The sequence below is a fragment of the Apteryx rowi genome, unplaced genomic scaffold (assembly GCF_003343035.1).
Source record: "Apteryx rowi isolate R43461 unplaced genomic scaffold, aptRow1 scaffold_233, whole genome shotgun sequence".
NCBI lineage: Eukaryota > Metazoa > Chordata > Aves > Apterygiformes > Apterygidae > Apteryx > Apteryx rowi.
The window spans coordinates 894312-905415 of NW_020448675.1; the positions used below are offsets into that span (position 1 = coordinate 894312).

The 11104-nt window shown below is 40.2% G+C and overlaps 1 protein-coding gene across 4 annotated transcripts in view; it reads left to right on the forward strand.

Moving 5' to 3' along the window:
• SPATA13 (spermatogenesis associated 13) overlaps positions 1–10495 on the forward strand; it is a 47961-nt gene extending 37466 nt beyond the window's left edge. For 3 of the 4 annotated variants that reach the window (XM_026065914.1, XM_026065915.1, XM_026065916.1), the window contains 4 exons: positions 3276–3405; positions 3975–4347; positions 8960–9038; positions 10321–10495. In XM_026065914.1, coding sequence (XP_025921699.1) covers positions 3276–3405; positions 3975–4347; positions 8960–9038; positions 10321–10495 — 757 coding nt within the window. The remainder of the gene's footprint in view (positions 1–3275; positions 3406–3974; positions 4348–8959; positions 9039–10320) is intronic. The other variant, XM_026065919.1, reaches the window with a different exon arrangement.
• Positions 10496–11104: the final 609 nt, after the last annotated feature.

The following is an 11104-nucleotide window of genomic DNA, read 5'->3' on the forward strand; positions in this document are numbered from 1 at the left end:
TAGAACACAGCACAGTGTTCCCTTTATCTCTGCCTAAGTTGGGTCTTTATCACTGATTGTAAATAATGAAAATCAGAAAAAATAATAAATCTGGGTGGAGACCATAACAGAATAGGAAATGTATCATGAAAAAAAGCTTCTCAGAAAAGGGAAACTATTAATATAATAATTCTTCCATTTAGGTGACTAACACACTGACTCTTGTTACACAATTAACCTATATAACTCATATACTGTTTTCGGGTATTAAGTTATGTAAGCGTTATCATAGACCAGAAAACCATAGGCATTATTCTGAGTGTGTGTGAGACACATTGTTACCATACGATCTAAAATTCAGAATTTGATTTTGATTCTGAGGACTTTTTGTTAATTTAAGAAACAAATGACTTTCCACGCTGTCACACTGTCATGCTATGAAGGTTCGATAGCAACGACTGAGACAGTAATATAATAATAATAAAAAAGATGTTTATTTCCTCACACAAGTTCTTGGATTAGTAACATCCATTAAAATAATGCGATTACTAATTTAGAAAGGATAACACAAAACCATCAGTTACTAATTTAGAAAGAATAACCCTAAACCGTCGATTACTGCGTTATTAATTGGAAGGACTGCTTATCCCTGCTTGAAAGCTTTCTTGTTCACTCTCCTAGTGAGAGGRCTCTCAACCTCGAGGAGTTACCTTAACCCAGCGTCCCAGGAAAAGGGGAGGGGGGGGATGCTCACGGTCCAGCCGGAGAGGATGGTCAGGTCACGTTCCTGTCCCTGCTCAAACTCTCCTAGCTCCCATCGGCTGGGGCTCTGGGCAAGCACTGCTTTTGCTGACTTTTAGCAAGTTTCGCAATCACAGGACTGTTTGTTTGTCTGCTCGGGAGGMCCCTGCTAGCGAGGCAAGACCACAACACCTCCGTACTGCTTCTCCCCTCCCCGGCGGTCCGTGCAGATTCCAGGTGGCAAACCTCTTCAGTCTTGTTAATGCTGCCATTCCGCAGCCTTGCGCATGTCAGTCCTTGCGCATATCGGTTGGTAGACTTCTTTAGTCCTGTTAAGTCCTCTGTTCAACAGCTTTGCGCACATCAGCTCTGGTGCTGTCAGTTCTTCTGCATATCAATTGACAGACTTCAGTCCTGTTAACTCTTCACTCGCCCATCACACGCCATGTAATTATACAAACAACCCAGAACCAGCCAAAGCTGAACTGAAATTCAAGTGACCAGTTTTATTACGAAAATAGTTTTTTGTTTGGTGTCTGCTAGAAAGCTTGGGATGCTAGAAGATAAAGGGAAACTTAGTCTTCTTCCATTGCTGCAAAATATTTGTTTGCAGTAAAGCCCAGACATTAGATTTTCAGCTGGGATAAAAATGAATTTCTCCACTGAAGTTGCAGGTTATTAGCCTTTCTAGTATACCCATGGGTTGATTCGCTCTTTGAATAAATTAAGATTTTATCTTTAAATGTCTGCCTTTTTAACTTATATAACCGCAAGAAAAACGTTCCATTGTGACCCCCGTGCTCAAAGTCCAAATGTGGCCTGAAGCAATGTTTCACGGGCCAAAGTCTGCACTTTTTTAACCTTGAGAAAACTCCCCTTGAAACAGTGGGATTTTTGCTAGGGGCCGTAGTCGAGGAGGTATGAATTACTGACATTCAGATGTGTAATGCSTCTATTCAGTTCTGCGGGGGACTTGGAAGCCCAGCAGCAAAAACTAACATTAGTGGCTGTTTCAGTGCTCATAATTTTAGGAAGATTATTCAGTGAACTCCTAAACATGTAGATACAGTGATAGCAAGGTCTGACCACCTTCCCCTCGTACTGCTTGCTTCCCTCTTTGGTGGCACTACGTACGGAGATGCCTTCAAACACACACATGCTCTCAGCACACACGGCTGCTCACAAACACGCATGCCCACGCTCTTGCAGAGCCTTGGTAAAGCTCCAGGCAGCTTGTTTTTGTAGCTTTAGAGTGATGGTCTATTGTTTTATTTTCATACGATGATTAAAGACAACGTGCACAGCCTGCCGTGAAGGCCACAGGTTATGCAACCAGTGAGGATTTATGTACACACCAATAAAGAAAGAAGGAACTGAGATAAGGAAGGGCGAGAGTAACAGTGTTAATATCATGCAGTCACGCTGTGGGACATCTCCCTGACATCAGGAGGATCCTGTTATTGTTAATCTCACTTTTTGTATACAGCGTGGCAGAAAAGAGTTTCCAGAGATATAAATAAGAAGAGAGTAACACGCAGGGGAGAAGGGAAGCGCTTCCATCAGCAGCAGCAGATGAGAATAGGAACTGAGACAGAAGCAGATAAAAAGGCCAGTGAGGCTGACCCTCCTTACAGGATTTATTTCTAGCTCATACTGTTTTCTCTCTCTGGCTCCATTTATGAGTTGTTCTGATAAAGGAGGGGAGGCAGCTGCTATGCTGGGCCTCTAAGGCAAGAAATAAGTCTGTTTCCTAACCTCTTCTCAGACACTCCGTTTGAGGAAGGTGAAGGAGAGATGGATGCTTTAAAAAGGGGAACCAAAACCTGCCTACAAGTAGGGGAGATGCAAACGTATGTGAGGAGTTCAGGGAAAGAGGGAGGGGAGGAGAGCAATGGAAGGAAGGCAGGAGCATGAGGAGCCTTGCAGTCATCCTGGAGCAGCTGGGAGGAGGCCGTCTTGGCTCTCACACACTGTGAAAACAGGTCACTGTCAGCATCTCCTCCTGTAATTATTCTCTTTGGTGCTCATGTTCTTGAGACCCTCACTCGCCCTGTTGAGGTTGGTTTCCTTATTTTTCCCTCCTGCATAGTGTTCTCTGTTCACGTTCATTGACTCAGTCATTGGGAAGCAGAAGGAGAAAATACAGGTGTTAAACACGATTAAAGGGATGACCTTTCCAATAAATTCCCTCTAAAATCTTCTTTATAAACAAGTTCCTTTGGTGAAATGTATGCGTCACTGAGGTCAATGAGGGTTTTACCATTGCTTTCTAGAGGGCCAGTGTTCCGATTCATAAATCTACCTCCTCTGCCTCCCTGCACTACTTTAGTAATTTGCTCCTGGACAAAGCATAGCAATATAGTAGCACTGAATTGTGCAGACTACTATATGAGCTTCAAGATAGCTGAGAATCAGCTATCTATCTTATTTAAGTACTCTGAGAAGAGGCATTATTGGGTAGTGCAGGCTAATATACTTTAAGCACCATGTTACAGTTAGTAATTGCATCATATCCACTGCATAAGTGATCTTTGAAATGTGCCTACATTTCACAGTGATTATAATGACATTAAAGCTGCATATGAGGCTATGAAGAATGTAGCGTGCCTGATCAATGAACGAAAGCGAAGACTGGAAAGCATAGACAAGATCGCACGTTGGCAAGTATCTATAGTAGACTGGGAGGTAAGTGTCGGCCTGTCCCTTTCGTGGGCAAAGGTCCTGTGTACGGTACCTCCTGTCCTCTGGAGGATGTGTCTTGCTGTGCAGGGAGTTTATGGTGCCCACATTTCAACTGGTCATTGCTCAGTTAAAAGTCCAATTGCCTCATTTGCAGTGATTGTTTTACTGATTACTTTGTTCATTACTCAGGAAGAGCAGCAGATATTGCATGTACACATGCACTTGAGATAACACTGACATGCAGAAAATGACAAAATGGATTTTTTATGTTAGAGCTGTAGACTGTTGTTTTGACTTTTGGTAGTTTTATCAGAACTTGAACATGCATCACTTACTTTAATAATTAGAGTTTCCTCTTGATTTATGCAGAGATAAAGAAGAGCAGAATCACACTCACTGAGTTTGGTTGTGCAAGATTATCTCCATTCTAAGACACTTTCAAATCTAATAATAAAAATATAAGAAAATTTAATGAACATAAGACTAATTAGTAAAATGAGAATGGTTAGGCACCCAGTAAGATCTTAAAATATTATTTACTTACTACTATATACAAATATGTATTTTTTTAGGGACCAGATGTGTTAGCCAGAAGCTCAGAACTGATCCACTCAGGAGAACTGACTAAAATTTCAAAGCAAGGCAAAAGCCAGCAGAGGACTTTCTTCCTTTTTGACCATCAGCTTGTGTTCTGTAAGAAAGACCTGCTGAGAAGGGACATCTTGTATTATAAGGATCGTATGGACATGGATGAGATGGAACTTGTGGACACTGAAGATGGCAAAGACAAAGACTTTAACATTAATGTCAAGAATGCTTTTAAGATTATAAACAGAGCAACAGAAGAGATTCATTTGTTCTGTGCAAAAAAACAAGAGGATAAGAAGAGATGGATGGAGGCGTGTGAAAATGAAAGGAAGAGAGTTCAGGAAGATAAAGAAATGGGTAAGTGCAAGGTTTTCCTCTCAAAGGCTGTAACAACGAAGGGGAACGTTCTTGCTTTTCTCCTTTCACGCTCAGTGCAGGTGCATACTCTACCCTCTGGGATTGTTGTCTCTTTCTTACCAGACCCGAACTTCAGCTGTGTAAATGAGGGCTGCTCAGGTGTGTCTTCCTTGTCATCGAGGGGCAAAGGCTCAGAGCAGCTGGCTCTGACATCCATGACACAAGCGTAACCGATGTGATTCTGCTACTTTATGGAGACACTTCATAACTTTATGAGATATGACAAGATTCACTTCACAAAAAACAGTTAATAATAAAATTCCATGCAAAATCCCAGTGCTATTGTATGAATCGTTGGCCCCAAACATCTATTCTTAAGAGACACTTTATTATAAAGCCAAGCAGCAATAGTCGTAGGTTTGTGCTGTCCATGTTATATAATGGCATCTCCTGTGCGCAGGATACCAGTACAGCTGCATAATGTCATTAGTTACAGACCAAAGAATAGCACCATCAGGCAATTTACAGGGAAACAAAACCCCGACCTTGTGTGAACAGGGAAAAAAGTTAGGATCTTGCAAATTCTAGGGTCAACTTTAGTCCCACAGCCTGTGGAGCAGTCTAGGGACAGTAACGTTTTTGTGAACATACGTTTAGAATTGCTACTTAAAATTGTTACTTTCATAGTTTCATGCTGAATATAATAGCTTCTTTTTAATACGGTCAGTGACAAAAGGTCCAGCAAAATTTCGCTGGGAAAACACCCATAACAAAAAGCAATGGTAATAACATAAAACTATTTTTTGCATTTCTATAGCAGTAAGGCAAGTTTGTGTGCATGTGTGTGTGCTGACTGCACAAGAACTTCTCCCTTTTATAACATTACCTTTAAGAGGAAGAGAGCGGCAGAATTCATAAGTAGCACTCTTCAGGTTTTAGATGACAGCAGGTTAAAATCTGTAGTGCTCTGAAATGGATGACGTAACTCAGAAATTATTAAAATTTTTAAAAGATGCCAAATCTCATGTTTCATGTTCACTCAAAACATCTGTTCGTAAGAAATACGAAGACAGGAATAACCCTTAGGTGAATACTGCTGATTTTAATGGCTTCCTCTTGTTTGATGCTGTTGTAAATATGACAAAAATAAGGCCTCCTCCAAATATATTGTAGATAGCTGGTAGGCTGTTATTTTGTGTCTTGCTGGGCATTATTCGTTTGTGGCTCTGAAGTTATGTTTCATTTAGTTCATAAAGATAAACTTTATGATCAAGCCATCATTTAAAAATCCAAAAATAATAATGGAAATACTTTCAAATTATACCAGTCCATATTCTAAAACCAGTCTTTACCTTTCTCCATTGCACCAACTGTTGCAATTAACCCCAGTCATCTTGTATCCAGAATAAACAGTGAAGCAGCCACACTTAAACTTTCCCCAAACTTTTTAAAACAAACTTTCTCCTGTGCTGGACATCCCCGTGTGGCATTAGAAACCTGTGGGGCACAACACTGATGGTTTTCCCAATGTGCTCTGTGCAGAGCTTGTTCACAGTTTGTGCTCAGGGCGATGGGTGTTGGCTGCGTTTCCCAATTAGCCTAAACAGAACTCTAAAAAGTGGCTACTGCAAAAGGGTGAAGATGATTGGAAGGTAATAAAGCAACGCGCAGGATCCAGTGATGAGTGTCCAAACTATCGCACTTGTCATAACAAAGTTACTGAAAGCCTCAGCTCCAGTGGACAATGAGAACAGTAGGTCAGTCACACTGAAGGGCAGGGAGACTCTGGTTGCWCAAAGTGCAACGTTCCTCCCTCTGTCCTATTCCTCTTCTCCTGTCTCTGCAGCTCCATGGCTCACACCTATCTTCCAGATATTGAATATGCACTTTATTGAATGRGGCTGAGCAAAAGAAGATAAAATGCAATCATTTTCCATTCCTCATCGTTTCTGAGGAGCTTTCCTGAGCTCTACAAATCTGTATCTACACCTCTTTCTGCCATGTTTCCTCTCTGGAGTACTGGGAGAGCACATTGGGCACCCAAATTTTCTGTGTTGCGATGCTTCTGACATTCACACTCGTACCTGCTCATGGTAGCAACAGGTCTGTCTTGTGCAGGCAATGGTGTGTTACCATTCCTTGTAGGTGGTGCTCCACCAGAAAACCCCAAGCATGAGGAAACTGCAAAGGTGTAGCAGCTACAACCCTAAATATAATTATTCTACTGGGACATCATGAAAATCAGGATGGTCACCCCTTTTGAGATCACCCTCAAAAAGGGTGGCGCTTCAACAGTGCGGCAGCAGCAGTGGTAACAGTGAGGTTAGTAGTAGTAGCACTAACCCTTATTTAGGGCTAGGTCACAAATTTCCATGGTGATGAGGGCAAGTATTGCAAGGGAGGGTCCACACTGCTTTCTGTTCTTAAGGCATTGTGCGATATAATGAAGAAAATCACTGTATGATGAGAAAATTTATTTCCTATAATGTCACATAAGCACATGCAGCTTTTTATATCCCTGAATGCCTGTGTAAAATCCAGCCTTCCGGAAACTATCGCTTTTCAAGTGTAACAACTGATTATTCAGATTTAAGGTACCTGTTCTCACGTCAGTATCTTGAACCAAAAGAAAGATAATTGAGTTGTAGTAGCCAATGTCCATCTGGTCTTGTGAGTCCCAGTGAGTGGCTTGGATGTTTTCTCCATTACACAGCAGACCCAGATTTGTTTTTTTTGGCATAGCTAAACATTTCTGCTAGCCAAAACCAGTGGAAAGGTGCCAGTATTCTCAACCTCAGGTTTAAATTTGTCTTGTTGGTTTTATAAGCAATCTTGCTCGAATTGACAGGAAACCTCTAACCATCAAAGAACAGCTCTTCAAACTCAGAATTGCAAATGGCATTTTACTTCTATTTTCAAAGATGCTTTGGTGCGGGTCATTGTCTCCCAAACCATATCAAACTTTTCTTAGCTTCTATGAATGTATGTGAAAAAAGGCCATAGCCAAAAAATCATTCTCCAAAACCACTAATAGTAACCCTAAGAAAATGGTCTGAACTTTGTTGATGAAATTGCTTTTTTCTGTTTTTTTAAGTATTTTTTTTAAATTTTGGCTGTTTCCTTGTTCTTATGAAGGAAAAAATTGCAGAATAAAAGAGAATAAACTTCTGCAACCCCAAAATTATAGCTAAACATTGTTGTATTATATATACTTGCTGATTTGTAATAACTTCTTTATAAGTTCAGGCTAAAAAAAGTAAAGGGAATTTAAAAAGTATAGAGGAGTGGAGGAAAATACAAAATGGAACTCAAYCAGCAGCTTTGTTCTTCTGACTTTGCATTGCAGTTTCTGTGCTGCCCTATTTTCTGCTTGTGCTAACATAGCATATCCGTGAATCACGTGTCCTGTGCACAGGGAGAGGAAACTAGAGTGCCTGTACTTGCGCCCTAGYTCACACCACTCGCCTAGCGACCTTTCATAGCAGATGTCTGGCTTCCCTGTACTCGGCACATGTCAGTCACCCCTATGACATGACACTAAATTGCTCAGGGTTGACCACATACTGTAGCATCATGTCAGTCATACAAGTATGAGACAAGTAAAGGAGAAACAGGGCTGGGAGGGAGGCAGCCCTGGTGTGATGCAACCACAACCGCCTCAGATGCTGCTTCGGTGCCTGGCAGGTGAGGTGACACCATCTCCTCTGAGCAGAGGCAACATGCCCTCCTTAGCCTTCTGCTGCGCTGACACTGGAAACTCCTCGCTCTTCATTGGCACACACGCAACGTGCTGTAGGACAGGGATGTCCATCTCATATCTTGTTCACTCAAGGACTGTGCAAAGTAAAGACAATTCCTGCTTTATGCCAGCCAAAAGCACAGACTTAAGTAAAGGCTCAATCTGAGATAATACCTTGGAGTTTGTTCAGTGCACAGAAAGCTTTTTCAGCTTTTAAAATCAAATCTTTTATTCCATATGGATCAGCAAATGAGCTCATTAAGCACAGWGGGTGTAAGCAATGAAAATGTGGAAGAAATATAGGTAGTTTCCTCTTATTGAGCAAGGTGAAGATTGCAATAAGATTGGGTATTTCAAACATGAATGTATCAACAGTTTAGTTTTCTTTTTTACCAAATTTGCACTACTGCAATACCAATGACTTCAGTTTGTTAACACAAGTTAGCTCAGAGTGAATGAAAAGAGAAACAGATTCTGCATTTTTTTATCTACTACTTGGTGGCACGTAGCTTCCAGAAGTGTTAATTTACATTTKTTTCATTTCTAGTTATCTGGAGTTATCTATAAAAAGAACATTTTCGCTAGTTAGTTCCCCAGTGATTACCATTTGCTGGAATAGAAAAACAAGCTTTTCCCACTAATCTATTGGCTAGTTAATGTTTCTATTGTTATCCTAGTGAAAAAGTTTGAATCTTTAAATTTATTTGACAAAGTAAAACATGCTTTTGAAAACTTAGGGTATATTACTATTAAGATTTACTTAAAATGACTAAAAAATTGTTAAAATAGTTTATTTACCAGTTCTAATTTAACGTAATCAACTATTAGATACAGTATTTTTATACCAGTGCCCTTATTTGCTCTTTGACATAGGAATGGAAATCTCAGAAAATCAGAAGAAACAAGCCATGCAGAATGCCCGAAAATCAAGGCATGGAAAAATTAAAGGTGGGTATTTAAGAACTGCTTTACATTCTTATTGTATTCTGCTGTGTATTATATTAGAAAGTAATACAATCTGACTATGGTTGAGTTTTTTATCTTTTTAAAAATTTGCATTGGTTTAGATGGAATTCAAATATTTCCCTTAGCCTGTATTTCAATTTCAAATACCTTTATAAACTATCTGCTGAATCAGCTTCCCAGTCTCCTTCAGACAGGCAAGTCAGTATTATCTCTTTATTAGAGAAGAAACTTAACAGATAGGGCAAGTGGTTTATTTAAGGATGTAAGAAAGTGTGTGCAGAGATTAAGTTAGAAATGAGAGTTAGTTTCCTTCCATTGCTCTTAGTCTGACAGCTTGCTCTTTTTTAGTAATTCTGTGCTTTCTGTTTAAAATATCGTAGTGTTCTTTCTGGAAGCCACATGTTGCTGTATTGATAATAACACACTTTAGATGGCTTCTTTTTATCCTCCTGCTAATTTGATTAATATACATAGAGATGGACTAGCGAAAAATGGAAAAAAAGCTTTTTGTTCCTTTTCTCTCTCAGAAAATGTGATTTTGTTCTTTTCAGTCTTAAAGTCAAATTTGCCTAAATTTCTGGTGTGTTGAGTGAATAAACTGAGCAACTGGGAACAGATTAAGTCTGAATTTAGGAGAAAAGGAGTTTGTATTAGGTAGTCTTCTGCTTCTTGTGATCAATATTATTAAAGCATTTTCTCTTTATCAGTCACTGGATGCCTATAAAATAATAGTGAATTATGAACCTGTCTGGATTATCAGGGAGAGACTGGAAATAGAGATCAGGAGATTATGTTCAGAATGCACAAAGGCCAAAGTCTGAGAACATTAGACTGGAAAAGTATTCTYCAAATTGAAGAAATGTATTTTTATCATTAGTAATATTTTACCCAGTCTTACCCAAGAGTTGGCTACAATGGCAGTCTGTACTTTAAGTGTTTTTCCTTTGAAATAACAAAATTTGTGCCTGTGCAAACAATATTGCCAGGCTTTGTGAAACAGCTGCTTATTTTTTGATAATTCTGTAATGTTATTTGTACTGGTATTATTCTCTTTCCTTCTTAAGCCAACTCAAAGCAACAACAAAGAAGTCTGAGATTAGAAAGGGTAACATCTAGTAGTGCTTCCATTCAAGATTATGATGGATTTCACACTGACTTTACTGACCATTGGATTTGTCCCCYGCTATTGTGCTTAATTTTTCCCTGTGTTGGTTACTTTGCTAGGTGTCTCATACACGTCTGTAAACCATTCCTTTTGCAGGTGTAAGCTATAATGGGTGTCCTATGCCTCCTCCACACCAAAGCTTGCATCCCATTCATCAGCGCCACATCACTGTGCCTACCAGCATCCCGCAGCAGCAGGTTTTTGCCCTGGCAGAGCCCAAGCGGAAGCCATCGCTCTTCTGGCACACCTTCAACAAACTCACCCCGTTCAAGAAGTGAGAGGCTAAGGGCCTTGGAAGGACACCAGCATGGGGGGAGAGTTATTCCGGAGAAGAACCTTTGAGACACAGTTAAGCTTATTTGAGCTCAGTGAATCCTCAGTTTTGGAGGGAAAAACTTAGGCTCCCTTGAGCCAGAAATACCATCTTTGTCTGGAAGAAGAGTGAAGTTCATCACCAGTGTTCGGAAGCAATGTTGGTGGTGTCAGTGRGCATTGCTGATGAAGAGCAAAGTCCCTTCTGATGAAGACAAACTGCTGTTGTTCTAAAGCAGCAGTATTTGATCTCTGTTTCTTAGTTATCTTCAAATAATGATGGAATTATTCAGGTCATTGTAACATTTCATTTTTCTTGATCTTCTACTGATGGCCAAATTTAGGTTAGGGAGGAATTTTTCCCTAAGGGTATATCAGCAGGGAATCTTAGGGGAGTTTTCTCCTTTTGGAGCACTGAGCAGGGACCACCCATTAAAATCATGTGGAGAGATCCCATATGATTGATGTACTGTTGCAGAATTTGGCGGACCTTAATCCTTCCTGTCTTTTTCTATTAAGTTGCCAAATGGCAGGAGAAAGTCCCACAAGGCCTTATATTCCAGATTGGAACAGGG